At 40.4% G+C, this 20,768-nt stretch overlaps 2 protein-coding genes and 1 non-coding gene across 3 annotated transcripts; 2 read left to right on the forward strand and 1 right to left on the reverse strand.

Moving 5' to 3' along the window:
• The first annotated feature begins 338 nt into the window (after window positions 1-338).
• LOC135508419 (glycoprotein hormones alpha chain 1) lies at window positions 339-2,685 on the forward strand. Its single transcript, XM_064928582.1, has 4 exons — window positions 339-441; window positions 571-683; window positions 922-1,109; window positions 1,312-2,685. The coding sequence occupies exons 2-4, from the start codon at window positions 590-592 to the stop codon at window positions 1,384-1,386; spliced, it is 357 nt and encodes a 118-aa protein (XP_064784654.1). The 5' UTR covers window positions 339-441; window positions 571-589; the 3' UTR covers window positions 1,387-2,685.
• A 5,434-nt stretch (window positions 2,686-8,119) lies between these two features.
• LOC135508420 (zinc finger protein 292-like) lies at window positions 8,120-20,540 on the forward strand. Its single transcript, XM_064928583.1, has 8 exons — window positions 8,120-8,414; window positions 11,306-11,460; window positions 11,777-11,855; window positions 12,114-12,249; window positions 12,381-12,583; window positions 12,961-13,097; window positions 13,443-13,584; window positions 13,685-20,540. The coding sequence occupies exons 1-8, from the start codon at window positions 8,265-8,267 to the stop codon at window positions 19,817-19,819; spliced, it is 7,137 nt and encodes a 2,378-aa protein (XP_064784655.1). The 5' UTR covers window positions 8,120-8,264; the 3' UTR covers window positions 19,820-20,540.
• Window positions 12,755-12,824, reverse strand: trnaa-cgc (transfer RNA alanine (anticodon CGC)). The gene has a single exon. It is a non-coding gene; the product is annotated as a tRNA-Ala (tRNA).
• Window positions 20,541-20,768: the final 228 nt, after the last annotated feature.

The following is a 20,768-nucleotide window of genomic DNA, read 5'->3' on the forward strand; positions in this document are numbered from 1 at the left end:
GGGATTTGAACTTGCAACCTTCCGGTTACTTGTCCAACGCTCTAACCACTAGGCCTTTGTAATGATTTACAAAGCAAAAGACCATGAACATAAGGTAAACTAATGAACCAATGATCCCGCCTCGCCCCCAGTTGCATAACAACAGTTACCTAGTAACATCCCATCTGTTTAAGGGATTAGAAGCTCCCATCCATAGTCAGGATGGAAGTTTGTTTTGTCTTTTGACTGCAGTGCAGTTCCTTTTTTCATTTCAAGGATTATGAGGCATGTGGCTAAGTGGCCAATGACTCGCACAAAGAGATCACTGATAAGGTTGGAGGGGTTTACCTAATCCCGGTTGAGCACATGGGCAGAGGGACAGCAGTATAAAAGTTCACGGTGGGAGCAGTATGCTCTTCACTGAACACTGAACAGGCTTCCACCAAGAGAAACACACAACAGGTAATGCTTTTTCCATTCCGTATGTTGTTTCTCCAATGCATATTTTACAGTTTTTTTGTGTTTATCAGCTATCAACTTCTGATATGTTAATATGTTGGTTTTGAATGATTTGTTAATTTTTCTTGTCAGATTATTGCCACCCGCCACTATGATGTGCTTGTTGAAATCAATTGGAGTATCCCTCATCCTGTCCATACTTCTGTACATGGCAGACTCTTATCCAAACAGTGACATGACAAACGGTAAACTTTACGTTACATTACCGTGAAAATACTGTTTTTGTCCAAATGACCAGTGAGTTGTTCTTGGAGATGGCCTACTGTTGTCATTAGAGAATATAAATTGGTACATAACCTCCTTATTGCCAGTGTGTGTTTACAAGGATGAGAGACACACATTTGCGGTACAAGGTGAATAAAGTTTACAGATCAGATTGTTCATTTGATTTTCAATTAATTTATGTCTTCACTATCTTCACAGTGGGCTGTGAGGAATGCAAACTGAAGGAGAACAAACTATTCTCAAACCCGGGCGCCCCTGTCTACCAGTGTACAGGCTGCTGCTTTTCCAGAGCTTATCCAACCCCACTGCAGTCTAAGAAGGCCATGTTGGTCCCAAAGAACATCACCTCTGAAGCCACATGCTGCGTTGCAAAAGAAGGGGAAAGGGTAAGACAATATATTTAGCTAATTAAGTGTAGGAGTTGGGATTGATATCCTCAGTTTGATCATCTGACATGACGACATTCCTAGTGTCATGCACATAACATGTAAATGTAACATCTAACAAGAACTAGAATGAACCAGAATGTGTTTTTTCAAACCATCTCTCTTGCTCTTGATTCTTCTTCTCCTTCTCCTCCCCTCTCAGGTGGTGGTGGACAACATCAAGCTGACGAACCACACAGAGTGTTGGTGCAACACCTGTTATCACCATAAGTCATAAACTGTCTGAGGCCAGAAATATCCTTATCGCAGAAGTAAAAGCTTGGCAACAGATACTAGGCATTTTGCACAACTTATTCCTGAAGTGTTTTAAGAGAAATCACATATTAAGAGGACATTGGTTGCATTTAAACAAGCAGCCCAATTCTGTTATTTTTTTCCAGTAATTGGTCTTTTGACCATACACCTCAACTCTTCTCACATCAGATATTTTTCCAGGGTTGATCTGATTAATCAAAAGACCAATTGGTAAAGAAAATATCAGAATTGGGCTGCCTGCATAAACCCAGCCAATGTCATCCACAAAAGGTGATAGTCTGCTGAGAATATTTATAGTGCTCTTAATATATTACTGTCACAATTATGAAGTTGTATTCCTGTAGCCTACTGTGTTGATCAAATGTAGACTTTACTATATGAATTGAATACTGATTAAAATGTTTTTCAGTATTTTATTACGTTGTGTCCTCTACTTCTTTTTTTGAGCAACTGATGCCTTGAAGTAAAACCAATATTTATGGGTTTACGAAAAAGTAAAACAAATAATAGTTTCTCTCCCAAGCCACACCATACTCAATAACCTATGGATCAAAACTCAGGATTTTATCTTCACACAGCTGCCTCAGGTAGGCTTAGAAGGCTGTTACACAGGCAGCCCAATTCTGATAATATTTTGTATTGTTAATTTGTTTTTTGACCAATCAGATCAGCCCTGAAAAAAATATGATCTGAAAAGATCTGATGTGATTACAGGCAGTTAACCCACTGTTCCCAGGCCGTCATTGAAAATAAAGAATTTGTTCTTAACTGACTTGCCTGGTTAAATAAAGGTACAATTTAAAAAAAATAAAAAATAATAAATTAAATTAGTCAAAAGACAAAATTAGTGGGGGAAAAAAATAACAGAATTTGACTTTAACTGCTGTCTATTCTTATTCCGTGGATTACCCCAACAAGAGAAGGTCACAAGTGTTTCCCTAAAAACTGTCTGGGTTTAAACACCTTCTATTGTACAGAAAGTGAATAGCTTAATCAATTGATAGTGACAGAATTAGATTACTTCGCAAGCAAAGTCAATTTTTTGTCTCCTCAGTTATGGAAGGTTATAGCTCAGCTTCTGAGTGTCAAAGAAACTAAACAATGATATCCTTGTTTCTAGCATAAAGCATAGTGGATCAAAGAACTGTTATAGGTCCCTTTATTTAATCAGATCTGTTTAATTTTCTTCAAAATCTTAAGCTAACAAGGGGTAAGTCTGTGTTTTCTGCCATTTTCTTTAATAAACTGTAGGCCAATGGCATACCATCTCTCAATTCGAGTTTTAATTTAACAGCCTTGACACAGAGGTAGGCTATTTAAAGAATGCATGATGGGTGGAGGAATTGACCGCTAAATCTATGATTTTAACAGCCTATAGCCTAATTTTGTCTGTCAAACAGGTAGGCTCTGGCCCACCGTCCCTGAATGACAGTCTGCCACTGGTGGTGGTCAATCTTGAAGCAGGAGCCGCAGCAAAATACATCAGAAATGGACAGTTCATGGTGCTGAAACGTGCCTGTTTGGCATGTTATTTTGACATGAATAAGTGCAATATATCAGTTCATAGGCCACAGATAAAATTACGTCAAATCATGTTATATATTCAGTAGCGTTCAAAATCTTGGCTCGCAGTCATCATCATGAATCAAGGCGACAATCTACTGGCAAATCCTTTTTAATCCTTGTCATATGAAGAGAAATAATGAAGAGAAATTATAGATAAAACGTATGCTCATCAACAATTGGACATAAATATTACACAAGTTGGAAATCTCAAATTCAATAATGAGTGGTTTGGAAGGAATCAGTGGCTAACTGCAAGCATTGCAAAGCAATCATTAGCCTGCCATTCAGTGGAGTGGCTGTGAGGCCCCAAATCTTAGATTAAGGATTTGTTTTCAACATTGGCCATGCTGTCTCTGAAGCATGATTTGTGCTGTGCTCAAAACAACTGTTAATTCGGAACTGCAAAATCTGACATTAGTGAGTTCAAGACATCTGGAAATTTAGGAAAAACGAGCTACGACTGGGAAAATAGGTTTTGAACTCTCATCCAACTCGGAATTGTAAATCGGGAACTCGGGCCTCTTTCTTGAGCTACGACCTGAAGATCACTCACGTCATCATGATCCAAACTTTTTTCCCCCTGAGTTCCCAGTTGTCTTGAAAGCACCATAAATCCAGACAGACTGGAATGACAGACTTTGATAACAAAATTTGCCCACGAAGGACCGCCACGCCACCTTCCTGTTCACAACAATGCTGCTGCATAAATGACGTAATATGCATATGTAGCTAAGAAAGTAATATTATGTGTCCCACCCTAATAATTGGGTCTATTTTCACCTCTTAATTTCACCTACTGTTCTGACTTTTTTATTTAACTAGGCAAATAAGTTAAGAACAAATTATTATTTACAATGACAGCCTACCAGGGAACAGTAGGTTAACTGCCTTGTTCAGGGGCAGAACAACATATGTCTTACCTCGACAGCTCAGGGATTCAATCCAGCAACCTTTCGTTTACTGGCCCAACACTCTAACCACTAGGCTACCTGCTGCCCCAAACTTGGTGGTGCACATGTAGCCTATAACCCGCTTTTGAGAAACGTAATCATTGAATATTGTAAGAGCTTTCATTGTCTGCTTATATTCCCCCTTTATTTATCCTACGTCCGTCCTATCTCGCTCATTAATATCTTAATAGAAATTACAGATGGCCTCTTATCCGCTTGTCGTCCCCTTACGCCAGGACTGGGCAATTATTTTCCATAGAGGGCCACGTTAGAATATATATTTGCCTTCGCGGGCCAGAATCATATTACAGGATTATACATCATGTGTATGACTGTGTTGACAGATATATCTACTGTAAATCACATCCAGATATACTACTTATTTTACTTTTTTAACATGGCAAGAAATGAACCACATCCATGTTCTCCTTTTGGTAGGTATTTTCCTTATCAAACATTCAATGAACTACACAGAGGGAAAAGTACACTGTGCATTCAGCACCACGGACAGAACTCTTGTTAACGGCTATGCACAAAAACCCAAGAAAGCGAGAGAGCTTAACATCACATTTAATCTACTCCATCAGTGTGAGGAGTGAAGTCTCTGATGGGCATTGACTAGAGCAGTGAAGTCAGGTATAGTTTCTGACATCACTATGCACAGGATTTCTGAGAGGTCAGAGTCAGTAAGAGATGATCTGTGCCTTGACTTGTTATTTTTTCATCACTGAAAATATCTGTTCACATACATAGGTTGACCCAAACAGTACAAATATCTTCTGAGCATGACTCCTAATCTTTGGAAAGTTTTGTTCATCGAGAGATGCATAGAACCTCATCAGTGCCATTGTTTTGAATAGTTCTCCAATCACTGCATCAGACTGAAGATCAATAAGCTCAATTTGCAGGTCATTGGGAGCATTATCTTGATGGTGAAAGGAGAGGAAACCAACAGCATGTAATTTTCCAACACATTGAAATGCTCAAAATGATGAGAAATCTCACCGTTCAAAGCACGCAGCAGCAATGTATACTTCTCCCGCTGGTCATCTGTTAGGGAACAGACTAGTAGTGTCGGAAGGTGGGTGAGATTGTTGGCTTCTACTTGGCGGGTCAGGAGGAGTAATTTTGCCTTGAAGGCTTTGACAAGGATGTACATCCGATGTGCAGAAAGGCCCTTCCCTTAGTAGCTTGGAATTCAGTTCATTCATGAGGGCCTTGATGTCCACGGTGAAGGCAAAATCAGCCAACTATTCTTTATCTTGCAGTTGAGGGAAATCCAAATATTTTCCTTTCATTTGCAAAAACTCAGCAATATCCGACTTCAGGTCCCACACCCTTATAAGTACCTTCCCCAAACTCAGCCATCTCACCACGTTTGTGTGGTAGGGGAGAGCTGCATGACTGTCTCACCCAACAGTGAGACAAATTGCCTGTGGTTTTAAGATTTTGCTCTTATGAATTTTACCGCTTTAGTGACTGTATCCACAATATGGCTCATTTTCAGAACACATTTACAGAGCACCTCCTGATGTATGATGCAATGCAGGAAAATAATTTTCTGATCTGGCTTCAGCTCAGCTACTTGATCTTGTATCCTTTTCAAAAGGCCAACGTTTTTTCCTGTCAAATTTGGGCACTCATCAGTGGTCACACTGGATAACTTTTCAAAACTCAGTACCAGCTTTACCACACACTTATTAACCTCCTCCAATAAATCTTTCCCTGTGGTTGTGCTCTTCATTGACTGCACTGAAGCTCCTCTGTAATTTCAAAGTCTGGGGTTATGTCTCGTCAGAATATCAACAACTGTGCCGTTTCATGGGCATCACTGCTCTCATCCAGGGCCAAGGAGAAATAGGTGAAATCCTTTACCTTGTCTCTCAATTGCTGTTCCATATTCTCTGCGATGTCTCCAACATGCCGTTTCACTGTTCATCTTGAAGGGGAAACATTTTCAAACAGCTATTTCTTGTCGGGGCAAAGTATTGCTACAGAGTCAATTAAACATTATTTAATGAATTTTCGCTCAGCAAATGGCTTGCTAAGTTTAGAAATGTTGTGGGACAGTACATAGCTAGCTCTCACAATTCCGTTGTTTGCTGAATGCAGTTTTGTGAAATGTCCTTGCTGCTTTTGCAACTGAGAAAGCAACTCTTTCGATGCACTTGCCCTCTGCTCAGAAGACGTATTCCTATATTTCTCTGCATGCTTCGTCTGGAAATGGCTGGACAAGTTGTAGTCTTTCAAGACAGCGATGCTCTCTTTGCACACAGCTTTCCCTGATACCTTAATAAATAAATAGTTCGATGTCCACTCTTGCTGGAGGAACACCCTACATTCATTGTCTACTTTCCTTTTCTTTAAAATCTTTGAAAAACATTTTTTTTTGCGCAATTTCGAGCGAGTTACTATTTATAACTGTGACTGTGTCAGCCTGTCAGTCACTATCTGTCCTCGTGCAGTTGTTATTTATACGTGCCTTCAAAATAAATGTCCCCCAGGCGGTGGGAGTTAAATCATTGCATAAAGGCGAGTATTCATTGGGCTTTTAATTTGAATAACAAATACACTTTTTCTAAATTTTTCAATCTCAAATTCTTTATGTGATCTGAGCATAATTTCACAGGCCACATTGAATCAAATCGCAGGCCGCATATTGCCCCAGGCAGGCCTTTACCCAGGCCTGCCTTATGCCATAGTTTGTACATCTCAATTGTCAGTAGAAACCACATTTGTTTAAGCAAGTCAGCCATCTCAGCTATGTTTTTTTTTAGTAAATGTGGCTGAATGAACTGTTTCGCTGCCTGACAAGGCTCCGCTGATAGCCAGGTGTATTAGTGGTAAAGTGTTGGGACTGCTGTTGGGCCCGAACAGTTTGTGGGCACCGTTTGTCACCTTTATAGTGCAATTAATGTATTGTTTAGTGTTGTGTTGTGTGTAGTGGCTTTGCTGGCATGCATCTAACATATTATTTGTTTTGCCTCACCAAGATTTACATGCTAAAAATGCCACTGATCACCATAATGACAGTTACTTGAATCTGTCTTATTGTGAGGTCAATAACACTGATAAATACATCATAGGCAATAAACATATTGTTTTTAATAAAATAAATGATAGTAGAAGCAAGCTATCAAAGTTGACATCCAGTCTTCAGCAGCATACCACCCTGCATCCCACTGCTAGCTTGCTTCTCAAGCTAAGCAGAGTTGGTCCTGGTCAGTCCCTGGATGGGAGTCTGATGGAAGTGGTGTTGTAGGGATGGTAAGAAGCACTCTTTCATCTAGACTAAAAAAATATCCCAATACCCTAGGGCGGTGATTGTGGACATGGCCCTGTGTAGGCAGCTGTCTTTTGGATGGGATGATAAATGGGTGTCCTGACTCTCTGTGGTCACTAAAGATCCCATGACATTTATCGTAAGAGTTAACCCCCGTGTCCTGGCTAAATTCCCAGTCTGGCCTTCATGGCCACCTAGCCATCCCCAGTTTACAAGTAGCTCATTCATCCTCCTGTAACTACTCCCCAGGTTGTTGCTGTAAATGAGAATGTGTTCTCAGTCAATTTACCTGGTAAAATAAGGATAAAATAAAATAAAAAGCTTCATGCTCTCCTTCTCAAATTGAACAGAATATAGGCTATTTTAGGGATTAGGCCTAATCAGCAACAAACAATTCTGAAGCATTTGAACTGCCACCGTAGACTACACAGTCAATGGTTAGGCAGAATACGACAACGTATTCTGCAAGAGCAGAGCAGGCAGGGGCTCAGGGTTGGAACATCCATTGCAGTGTGTAATGGAGCCTAGTTGTATTTACCAGCCTCTATCTTGGAAATATAACTTTGCACTGTGCTTCTCCAAGCATGCACTTCGTAGCTTTAGGCTATGAATCACTTGATTGAGACCACACCAATCAATAGCCTATAGGCGCAATTGATATTGCGGCCCAGTACAGAATCAGAGGGGCAGCACCAGGCACACATCCATAGATAGCCTAAAAAGTAACTAATTGTAAAACGCTGAGAAAAATCGACATTTCATCAATTACAAATTACATGACCCTCCCTTGGACTAGATTTAAAAAATAATAATACTAAACCCTCCCCTTGACTGAAAAGGAAAAAGCATGACCCTCCCCCATTTTCCTAACGGTAACCATTCGGTAAATTTCGACCCATCTCTTAGGGTTGGCGAAAAGTCACTTCGAAGTGGCGTGTTTTTAGGCAGACCCTCATCTCTCCCTTCCCCCCCTTTGCGTGTGCGTGTGCGATTCTGGCAGCGTAACATCTGTGCGTACGCGGTCGTGATTGTGTTGTGAAGATGGCGGAGGGAGAGACAGAGAAGGAATATGCCACAAGAAAAGCTATCGAGCGGCTCCGAGAACGGTTCCAGGAATTGACTACAACACTTAAAGAAAGCCCGGAATCGCCGTCGGACGCCTCTTTGCGTTTCTGCCAGGAATTCTGCCAGGTCCGCATGTTTTTCCAACTACCCATCCTAGCTAGTTTGCAGCCTTCCATCCAGCTTCCTGGCTGATGATGCGCGTGTACGTTAGCTACAACAATGTAGCTAGCTAGCTCGCGCTAGCCACATCAGAACAGATATATAAACACACACTATTACTCCCTGTTTTACCGTTTGATTATTGTAGTTAGTAAAATATAAACATTCGTTTTTTCCGATATGTAGTTTAATCTATTACTTTGGCATGATATCTTATCATCACTCATTTTCCCCTGCTAGTTGACGTTAGCTAGCTGCTAGATGAATGTTGGCTAGTTAGCTAGTAGATCAGGCTCCTTCATGCTGAGAAGAGCTAGCTTGGTTTTTGTGCGGATTTGCATTCAAATGCACCGGTGTTTTAGGTTTGCACGACACGAAACGAATTTCATCCATGTAAATGTGCATATTTAAAATAGAAATTAAGGCAAATTAACGTTTTTCCATTCGTCCATTGTGTTAGTGGATCAATATTGAGTGTGCCTGTAAAAGTCTAATGTATAGGCCTGGCCTACCAAATACCTAGGTAGTATTTATTTTCATACACATGTAGTTAACCTATGAGTTGCAAGGTTTTAATTGTTAGAAAAACAATATTAACTCATCAGCCTGTCAGTTGGTAGGTTTATTCGGTTCTGTGTATTGTATGACAAACCTGCTGGGCCTTGTTTGAAACCCCTCCAGTGCGAAGTGATGAATTTATTGATTTATTTTACCAGGTAAGTTGACTGAGAACTCGTTCTTATTTACAGCAACGACATGGGGATGAATGAGCCAATTGGAAGCTGGGGATGATTATGTTAGTGATGATGCATGAAGCACAATCTCAAACTATCAGGTCAAATTTGGAGATAACTGCAATGATGATTAATCATCTGACACAGATTAGTAACAATATACACATAAGATAGCCTTGTACCATATGTTTTCTTACTAAGAAATGGTATTTAGACAGTTGCAGAAAAAATACCTAGTCACTTCAAGATTGTGTGTTATCAAGTGTTTTTTTTTTTTTTATATACATGTGTTGTGCAATGCATTGAAATTCCATGTTACATTTAGCCTACATTTAGCAATAGCCACACTTTGATGGCCTAGCTACAATTTGAAAGGGCGGTTATATGTGAATGCTTCCATACAGCTTATAGGTAAGTGTTTGTTAATAAGCAGGGTTTCCCAAACTCGGTCCTGGGTTCTCACCTGGGTGCACGTTTTTCCCCTATCACTACACAGCTGATTCAAATAACCAACTCATTGTCAAGCTTTGATTATTTGAATCAGTTGCATAGTGCTAGGGTGAAAACTAAAAAGTGCAGGACCGAGTTGGTGAAACATCGTGTCTATTTCAAATCTTCTCACATTGATTGAGACAGGTAGGTGTCCACCCCGAAGTGTTTCATATCATGATTACATTCGTCTCTCTCGATCAATGAGAAGATTTTAAATAGACAATATGGTGGCGTACACATTGTTGGATTACTTCATGGAGCAAAAAATTCATTGAATTTAATAACGGAGCCTCTTCTAAATTCAAATTAACCCACTGCAACTAGACATGGACGTTTAGCAGACATGTTGTCTTCCAAGTCAGGAAGTTAGAAAGTATTTTTTTCTGCGCAAATGTTGGTCAAATTCTCTGTGCTATGCTTTACACTATCTACCGTGTAACAACTGTATGGAAGCGTTCACATATCGCCACCTTTTCAAAGTGTAACTATAGAAGAGATTAGGCTTCCCCTTGAATGGGAGAAGGGATGACGGACAAGGAAAAGGTTGTCAGTACTTGTAGTATTCAAGCTTGTCTCACTCAACTGTGAATATTAGGCCTGCATCCTACATGGTTAGCCTACTCACTACTCGGTGTGGTTTAGCCTATTATAGGCTACTGCATGGCTTCCATTTGGCCCTCACTATAGCCTTGATTCAGCAGCCCGACTTATAGAATTTAAAGCAGCATCCCGTATACTGCTCGTCTAGCAGTGGTGGAAAAAGTACCCAATTGTCATACTTGAGTAAATGTAAAGAAACCTTTAATAGAAAATTACTCAAGTAAAGGTCACCCAGTAAAATTTTACTTGAGTAAAAGTATTTGGTTTTAAATATACTTAAGTATCAAAAGTAAAATTATAATCATTTCATATTCCTTCTATTAAGCAAACCAGACTGCACCATTTTCTCTCTTTTTTTTTTCTTTTTTTTAATTTCTGGATAGCCAGGGGCACACTCCAACATTCAGACATAATTTACAAACAAAGCATGTGTGTTTAGTGAGTCTGCCAGATCAGAGGCACTAGGGATGACCAGGGATGTTCTGTTGCTAAGTGTGTGAATTGGACCATTTTCCTGTCCTACCATTTTCCTGTCCTAAGCATTCAAAATTTTACGAGTATTTTTGGGTGTCAAGCAAAATGTATGGAGTAAAAAGTACAATATTTTCTTAATGAATGTAGTAAAAGTAGTCAAATATAAATGGTAAACTACAGATACCCAAAAAAATAACTTTAAAGTGTTTTTTACTTACGTACTTTACACCATTGTCGTCGAGCGATGTTGGTTCATCTTACTTTAAAAAAATAAAATAATCACAGATATAAAGAGGTTGTTAGCAGTCCAACAGTCTTCATTACATTGGTGATTGACATAAATATTCCTACCAGGAGACTGCACTAGGAATCGTATTATTTGCTGTTCTCAATTTTATATTTTAATGGAATGTAGCATAATTTACCTAGAAGGACTAATAATTAATGCAATTGTGAAATTACACTATTTGTATGGTAATTGTTAAGGAGTTAGCTAGTTGAAGAAATACATTCATTTAATAGCAGGCACTAATCAGCTTGCCATGCTTTTGTTTGCAGATCCTTGTGGAACATGCAGGTCGATGGAAGGCTGAGGAGGAGCCACTGCCTTTACTGGAGGTGTACACAGTGGCCATACTCAGTTATGCAAAGGCCATCACCTGTCTCTCCTCCGAATGTGAAAATGTGCCACTCGTACTTGAAAACCTAGGACTGTGAGTACTCAAAGATAAAACGTCAATATCTGATTTACATGCATGAATGCTTCATGGAACCAGCTGTGCAGTTTTTCAGATGGTGGTAGGCCTATGTTATTAAATGACAGTGAGCATTCCAGTTTTATTAGCGCTAGTGACCAATACAACTGTACATTGCCCCACTAATTTGACAAGATAAATAAATTAGGCTTTGCGTATATGAGCTGCGGCAGAAGGGGGTAGTGCTTCTTTAATTTTAGTAATCTGCACACAACTGTAGCGTCATTAGCATGAACCAAAACAAACTCATTGAATGACCCTGTTTTACTTGCAGGAGCTGTGTGGAGCTCCTGCTCTCATTGCATGAGAGTGTCCCTGGTGCCTTATGGGAGGAGTTCCAGTCCTGTGTCAAGGTTAGTCTCCAGTGCTGCTCTATTTTTCTTTTGCTCTTAGAACATCAATGTTTGTAATGAGCCTATTATGCCAATTATCTTTTGAAAAATGACTAGGTGACCCAATCAAAGTAAAAAATATGATATGTGCATGCATTGAAACATGCACATATCACCCTGTTTGACATAATTAGTTAATCTAGGCCTATGTTTTGAAAAGTTTAGTTTTTTTTATTTTGCATAGCTCTAAAGTATTAAGTTATATGCTCTCCTTTACAGTCGGCACACAGCCTTCTGCAAAAACATGGGAACACACAGCTTCACATGCTATCAGCTATGGCACAGGAGCCTGGCGTGTGGACCAACACCACTCTGTGCAGCATTCTGTCTAATGAGATGCCTGAAATTGACAGAGGTTAGTTTTAGCCTACCTGTGTAGTTTTTTGTTGCAAGAACTTTGAACACATGAGATGACTGATTTTTACATGTTGTGGTGACTGCTCAGTAGTGTTATTTGTAATCGTGTTCCCTTTTTCTACTCCCCAGTTCATGAGTTCCTGCAAATGGAAGGTCCCACACTCCTTAATATGCGAATAAAGCACCTTATCAAACAGAATCGAGCAGAGAAAGCAGCTGTCTTAGCGAAGATGTGCTCAGAGTATCCAGAGTATGAAGGAAAGGGGAACTTCAAGCAGACGTACCTTGTTTGCCTGGGTATGACGACAACACAAGAACAACTCATGCAAGAGGTGAGTGGATAGCATTTTTTACATCAAGTCGTTTAACAGACTAGTGCGTTCAAAAAAGGAGGTTGAACAAGGGCTTGTCTTTAAAAAACAATTTTTTATAAACATTTGAGTCATTTAGCAGATGCTCCTATCCAGAATGACTTACAGTAGTGAGTGCATACATTTTCATGCTGGTCCCCAGTGGGAATCGAACCCACAGCCCTGGTGTTGCGAGCCCCATGCTCTACCAACTGAGCCAAACTGATGGAGTTTTTATGAAGAAATGAAATGACAAACTCCCGTTGGATAATGATGAATGAAAAATAACCCTGATGGAAAATCATCAACTGTGGGTGACTGTAGAATACCATAATTATGACATGTTATCTCTGGGTCAGATCATGCAGGTAGACTGTAAGGATGGATTGGAGATGATTTGTAACCTGGAGTCGGATGGGGATGAAAAAGGAGCCCTTTGTTTGTGCTCTGCATTCCTTAAGCGGCAGCTTCTCCAGGGAGATGTGTATTGTGCCTGGTGAGTATTGCCCTCTAATTTCCATTTTCCACTTGCTTTGTTTAATGTGGATGTGACGTAATTTGTATTTAGTTATTTTTTTCTGTGGGGTGGGGGGGTGTAACAGGTACAATATACATTTCTCTAAATGTTTTTCTTGAAATTATATGAAAGGTACATAAATACTAAGTATGGATCATTATGATCATATTACAGAGTTAGAAAAGTAATAATACATTTAGTATGTAAAGGAGACAAAAATAAGTGAGCCAATCTCCTAAAGTTTGTCGTCGACATAAGACATCCATATCTCTTGTAAAGCCCTTCATGTGTGACAGACCAATGATGATACTTTTCTTTTTACAGGGAGCTCACACTATTCTGGAGCAAGCTTTTAATGCGGTCAGAGTCTTCAGCTGATGCATTTCTTGGTCAATGCAGAAAGATGGTTCTGCTTTCCAGGAGCGTCTGTCATATCCTCTTCCTCATCAAGGTTATCCAATCGGAGGTGAAATTCTTGAATGTGTAAAATTGTATAGGTTACTGCTTGGATATACCATGTAACGATATATATTCTCATGACTGACTTTGGTTTTATTTTTTCTCAGGTTGGAGAAGTGGGACTGCCGGTGTGCATTGAAATGTGCATTCAAGCTCTACAAATGGCATCCAGTGACAACACGGACAGCAGGACCACCATCTGCAAAACTATTTCCTGCCTTTTGCCCACTGATTTTGAGGTGAAACGGGCATGCCAACTAACAGAGTTCCTCTTTCAGCCAACTGTGGACTCATATTATGCTGTTGAAGCACTCTATAATGAACCTGATGAAAAGCTTGAGGACGAGAATCTTCCAGTACCCAACTCACTACGCTGTGAGTTACTGTTGGCCTTGAAGACACAGTGGCCTTTTGATCCAGAGTTCTGGGACTGGAGAACCTTGAAGCGCAATTGTTTGGCATTGATGGGTGAGGAGGGATCCATTGTGTCATCTATCGACACTCTCAATGACGCAGATGAGGGACTTGAGGATGATGCAGCAGAAAAAGGTCCAGAATTCAAAGACCTTGAGGACTTTATTTTGAATACTACAAATGAATTGAATGAAATTGCAGATGAAAAAGAGAAAAATAGGGAAGCTAAGAAATTAAGGGAGAAAGGGTTTGTATCTGCAAGATTTAGGAATTGGCGAGCCTATATGCAGTATTGTGTTCTATGTGATAAAGAGTTCCTTGGCCACAGGATAGTCCGCCATGCACAGAAGCATTTTAAAGATGGGGTCTACACCTGTCCAATTTGTGCTGACAGCTTTGACACTAAGGAGATTCTTGAGCCACATGTAGCATCCCACGTGAAGCAGTCTTGCAAAGAGCGACTTGCTGCTATGAAAGCAACAAGGAAATTGCCCAAGCCAACGCAATCTACCAGTAGTCATTGTAATAATTTTAAAGACGGAGCTGTGGTGAAGCTTGAGGCAGAGACCATTGTCAGTCCAAATGATGCTCATTCTCTGGATGGAAATTGCAACAGTGCTGAAACGGTCAAAGTCAGTCCTCCAAAGCCTGTACAAACTAAAGTCAGTCCTCAAAAGCCTGTACCAACTAGATATGAAGCAGAATTTACTGAGGATTGTGTCTGCCCTGTTACATACTGTCAGAAGGTATTCAAGTTTTTTCGGAGTCTTGTAACGCATGTAAAAGCCCACAAAAATGACGAGGAAGCAACACGTTTTCTGGAGATACAACGACAGAAGGTTGTGTGTCAGTATTGCCGTCGGCAGTTTGTGAATTCCAGACATCTCAATGATCATTTGCAAATGCACTGTGGCGCTAAGCCATACTATTGCATACAGCTGAATTGCACAGCCAGCTTTCACTGCAATTCGGAACTTCTCATGCACAAAAAACAACACACTGACTTTAAGTCACAGTGTATGTTTCCTAATTGTGGAAGGATTTTCAACGAGGCCTACCTGTTGTATGATCATGAGGCACAACATTACCTTACATTCACTTGCAAAATAGCTAATTGTGGGAATATTTTCTATTCACAGTCCCAGCTAAATTTGCATCAGCAGAACCATGACACTAATGAAATGCCCGTCGCAAGTGAGAACAATCCTATACCTGAAATAGAACCTTCCACCCAGTGCTCCGCTAAGCAAGAGGAAACCTGCTCTGCCTCTGTCAATCTAGATCAGAAGACGGCACAGGATTATGTGACGGAAGATGTGGTTAAATCAGGTTCGTCAAAAGTTCCCGAGAACCCAAAATGCCCAATGAAAATAAAACATTCAGTCGAGAGTATGTTGAGCAGTTCTGTTGTCAATCCCAGAAAGGAATTTCGTAAGTGTTATGTTCCACTGATCAAAACTAAGCTGGGATTGGAGAATGCAAAACTATCTCCTGTCGTCCCATGCCAAGAAATGATAGCAAATCATGTGGATCCCCAATATCACTGTGGAACAAATCCTTTGAAAGTGTGCCCAAAAGAGGAGCAGAATAACAGACCAACTGAAGCTGTTCAGAATGTGTTACCACAGGCCTTTCCTCCACGAGAAATTAAGAGTGAACCCCCATTTATTCTACATCCATATCAAAACACTCCTGCAATAACTGGTAGAGATGAGGATGAGTATAGTTGTCCACTTGAAGCATGTGACCGCAAATACAGTACCTCCAAAAGTCTCTCCCGACATGTAAAGAAAAACCATCCAGACATTTTTGAAGACTGGAAACTGGCAAAGAAGTACAAGAAAGTTGTCAAAATAACTTCGAGAAAGGTTCCATCAGTGAACAAGACTTCACAGGACCCAGAGAACAAAACATTACTTCATCAAGCACCACTATGCAGCAATAGTGGATTACAGCAGTTTGAATATCCGGTGGCATGTTCAAATTTACCTGCAATTTGCCCCGTTTGGGAAACCCCCCCAAACCAGACTGGTCTAATGCAGTCCGAGATGGGTGACTCATGGACATCTACATTGAACGATTGCTATGCAGAGGTCTTCCATCTGAATGAATACCCCAATAAGAGCATAACTCCTTGGCAATCAGAACCTTATCAACTGTTAGAAAGGGGCAGAGAACATACACCAGCAAATATGCATGAAATTGCCATCCAACCCATTAAATCGGAGTCAAGTCTGATGAATCAGATGTCGGAATATGTGTCAAGCTCTCTTATGCTGGATAATGGAGGACAACACTATGGGATAACTCATTCTGGGGATAATGTTGATGTTTCCCTAATGGGAAAAAACTATTCCAGTATGTCTGGCCAAGAAAGTAACAATTTGTCAGCAGGAGGTTCCCATGCTTCATATATCCCAAATGAATATGTCCTTAATTCAAGGGCATCAATAGACATTCCAAGCAATGCAGTGAGCCATGATGGCCAAGTAGCACCAAGAAACACAGTGGAGATGACCAACATGGAGGACGTAACTCATCTTACATCGCCCAATTATGAGAATCAGATGAGCAGCTCTGTAGACGAAATGCTTCTTAGTCCGCATGCTTCTATCCAAAAAGATTTATCGTACAATGAGGACACTCATGCAGAATCTGAAGCTATCCCTGCAGATGAGAAGATTGCTGATCATGAGACACAGAAAGTAAAACGCTGCAGACTCAGCAAGAGAACGAAATGGCCTGCTATCATAAAGGATGGTAAAGTCATCTGCCGAAGATGCTTTAGAGAATTCTCAAGCACAAAGTCTCTCGGAGGTCATCTTTCAAAACGCTCCCAGTGCAAGCCATTAGTTGAAATGGACTTAACGGCTGATTTGCCTATGTCATTTCTCGACTTTCTCAATGACCCAAATGTTCCTGAAACTGGATCAATATACAACATACTAAATGGTGAATTCCCACAGGAAGGTGTTGGTAATCCCTCCACGCCAAATCCTTCTAATTTGTCACAAAAGGAAGCCCAAAAACCACTGGATTCTCAATCATCAAACACTTTTCCTTCAGTTTCTGCCGGTAGACAATCCAAAGTCAGCCCAAATAAAACAGTGTGGATAGAATTGAAAGAGTCAAAGAATCATGCTGGCAGTCAGCAGGATGGGGAGTCAAAAGGCAGTCCTGCTGAAAAAAGGTCAAGTGCAACTTCCTTTGCGGCATGTCAAGATGACAAGGTTATAGAAATTCAAAATGCCCTACAAATGTTGGATTTAGTTGAAGCTGCACATGAGAAAAGTTTGCAGGAAACTTGTTCCTCAAAGTACAGTGGCAGCCAAAGCATTGCAATCTCAAGCTATAATGTCATGCAAAAAGATAATGTTCAAAACACGACAACAAAAACGATTGTCAAGAAGGAAGACCAGAATCGTGACAATGGCCCCAAGCCGTTCAAGTGTGAAATGGATTATTGTGAATATGGGTTCATGACAAAAGAGGCATTATTCAGACACCTTGGTAGAGTTCATGATTACACCATTGAGATGATTGAGGAACTCAAGAAAACCCCAGTCAAATTCTCTCCATATCCTTGTTACATTTGCCCAAAAACATTTACCAGAACCACAGGCCTAAGAATTCACTATGAAAAAGTCCACCACCTGACGCAGGCAGAGATGAACAAGTTAAAGGTCGGAAATCGCAAAAAAAGGTCACGCAACCCCAATATTGAAACAGAGGTAGAGAGTAGTCATGGAACTGGATCTTCAGTTGTGTCAACTTTCATCAAACAAGAGCCAATTGATATTGACACTGGCTGTTCAATTCAAAGCACAAATCAAGACTGTCATGCACAATCCTCTGAGATCATTACAGCTGGAGATGCAGTTCAAGAGGATTCCATGCATCAATTAACAGTTGAGAGAGTGCAATCACCACAAGATACCTTGGATGACTTGGACAAGTCATTTTATGAATTAGAATCACCATCAAAGACCAGATATACCAAGAATGAGACATTAATGACAGCCTCACAAATTAACCACACTCCAGTGTTGAAGCAGAAATTAGGTCAAGGTGACACTGCGGAAAGGCCAGCTGCATGTTCCGATGCTAGATCTTTTAGCCATGCAACAGAGGCGGCATCCAGCCAGGCTGTGAAACCCTCACCAGAAAAAGCAAGTTGTTCAAAAAACACAATATCCAAAGATGAGGTTTATTTCCAAAGGAAAGAAAAGGTTCAGAAGAGGTTGGGGCTTCAACTGTGTGACGCTGACAATTCTTTCAGCCCATATAGGCCCTACCGTTGTGTTCATGAAGGATGCGCTGCAGCCTTTACCATCCAGCAAAATCTGATCCTTCACTCTCGGGCTATGCATCAGTCATCCCTTCCCCTGTCTTCAGGAGACCTTGATACTGTAAAGGCTGTCACTGGTGAACAAGCTGCTGAAGTTGAGAATAATGAAATCCGATGTCAAGTGAAAGACTGTTCAAGGATATTTCCAGGGATTACAACCTTGGTGCAGCATTACCTATTGCTTCATAAATTCACTCGAGATAAAACCACTGCTATGATGTCAAGCCTCAATATAGGGACATTCCAGTGTGACCGGTCAGAATGTACACTCTCCTTCACCTCTGTGGAGAAATACATTGACCACATCAAAAACTTTCACAAGGAAATAAACATCTCTGAGAGAGGCAGTGTGGATCAGACTTTTAAGTGTGGGTATGATGGCTGTGACCGGGTCTACACTACAAAGTCTAACCTTCTTCGTCATGAGATGAAAAAGCATGATTTAATTTATATTCCCAGAACACAGCAACAGAGAACAACATGCGTCAATCCCAACAATGGCAAAGAGAACATTGAAAACACAGTCAAATTGAACAAGAAAAACACTAAGAAAGATGACGGATCGCTCGACCACTGGACTAACTTTGGAAAACCCTCTCTGAAATCTATGGATGAGGCATCTGCTATCTGCACCCAAAAATTTTCTTTGCAATATCCATGCATGATAAAAGGCTGCGACACAGTTGAACGGACTGAACGGAATATATTCAAACATTACACCACACATGGCCTCACCGAGAAATATATAGAGGATCAGAGAAGCCAGTTTATGTTCTGTAAAAAGTACCCACGCTCAAGAGTCAAAGATGCAAACAAATCCGAGGGTATGTCAACAGACTCCTCTGAGGAGACGGACCCTGACGTGGATGAGCCTGAGACTTCAGAGACCAACTGTCAGAGGGAAGAAGTGTTGGATGGTGATATTCAAGCAGAGGCTAAACTTTCAACTGAGGAGATTTCTGAATCCCAGTATTTTACTTCAGAGGTCAAAAAGAGGGGTTGCCCCCGAAAATCAGAGCGGAGAGCATTAGCTTGTCCCGACAGAAGGTTGACTCTGAGAAATCGGCCGGCAGATAAAGTTCACCAGTTGACAGAGGCTTCGGACCAGGGCTCCACTGCTTCTCAAGAGGAAGAAAGCAAGGGCGGTGTTGCACTGGACAGTTTCCCGAAGTTCCTGGATACTTCACCATCGACCCACACTCCCAAAAGAAAAATTAGTGGAGGTTCAAGGAGTGAGTTGCCATTAAAACGGCAGCGTACCCTTAAGCAGAAGACCGCTAATATTATGTCCGCAACACCTGATGAAGTTATTGGAGCCTGTCAAAACCTTGTAGACTTCAGAAATCCTCAAAATCTTCAATCCGTGAACAATGTGAAGATTGTAATGGACAAAACCTTTTCCGATGGTGCTGATCTTTTGCTAAAGCAACTTCAAGATATGCGACCCATGGTTATAATACAAAAGTGGCTTTATAGTTGATGGATTGCTCACAGCCTGATGCTTTTATTTTCGACTAACTCAGGATTAGAAAAGTAACATGCTGCAAACAGATCTGTTAATATTGTATCAGATATCCAATGGTAAACAGTTTTGACCATTAGACAATTGAAGATGGAGTATTTTCTACTTATGACATGTTATTGTTGATTTTAAGTTTGGATAATGTATGTTACTCATATAAGAACCAGGTAATCTGTAGGGAACATAGACTTTAGAACATGTTTGTATTTATTAGGCTTCTAGTACTAAAATTGTTTTTTGCTAAATTGATGATTTTAAGGAAAAACAAAAGTTTTTATATATCCCTATGGGATTTTATTTTTTGTTTGTATTTATTTTATTTTTTAAACACTATCTGTAATATTTACATGTCTTCCACAAAGTGTTCAATAAAATGTAACTGTTTGCTTTTATAAAAGTTGATGTACAGAACTTTGTTTTGCAAGTTATTTATTTACATTATGTCATTATTATAAAGCAACTCTGTGGAGAGCCTATTTGGCGTCAAATGTCGCAGCTGGTTTTAAGACGCATCACGTTCAAGACAGCCATAACCCTTATTGTATCCATAAGAGCTGACGTTTAATTTGCCATGGATGTATTTATTCAGTCACACCTGTATTAGTTTGAACCCTGGCGCATTTTGGTGTAATTTTGTTATTTTACTATCCCCTCTTGTCTCATAAACTAGCGGTCTCTACATGGTTTTCAGCGTGTTATTGTTATAAGTTGTGAGCCAAATTGGGCGATCCTCTCCCCCTATCGGTCTCCTTGCAACCTGTTCAAGTTCCGCAATATATTGCAACTCACTGTTGTAAAATTGCGAGCAACATATCCCAACCGGCCGGCAGATGGCGTTATTATTCATTTTACGTCTTGTCAATGGCAAACGATGTCAAATTAATAACAGCGCCATCTGCCGGCCGGT

The sequence above is a fragment of the Oncorhynchus masou genome, chromosome 21 (genome assembly GCF_036934945.1).
Source record: "Oncorhynchus masou masou isolate Uvic2021 chromosome 21, UVic_Omas_1.1, whole genome shotgun sequence".
In the NCBI taxonomy this organism is placed as follows: Eukaryota; Metazoa; Chordata; class Actinopteri; order Salmoniformes; family Salmonidae; genus Oncorhynchus; species Oncorhynchus masou.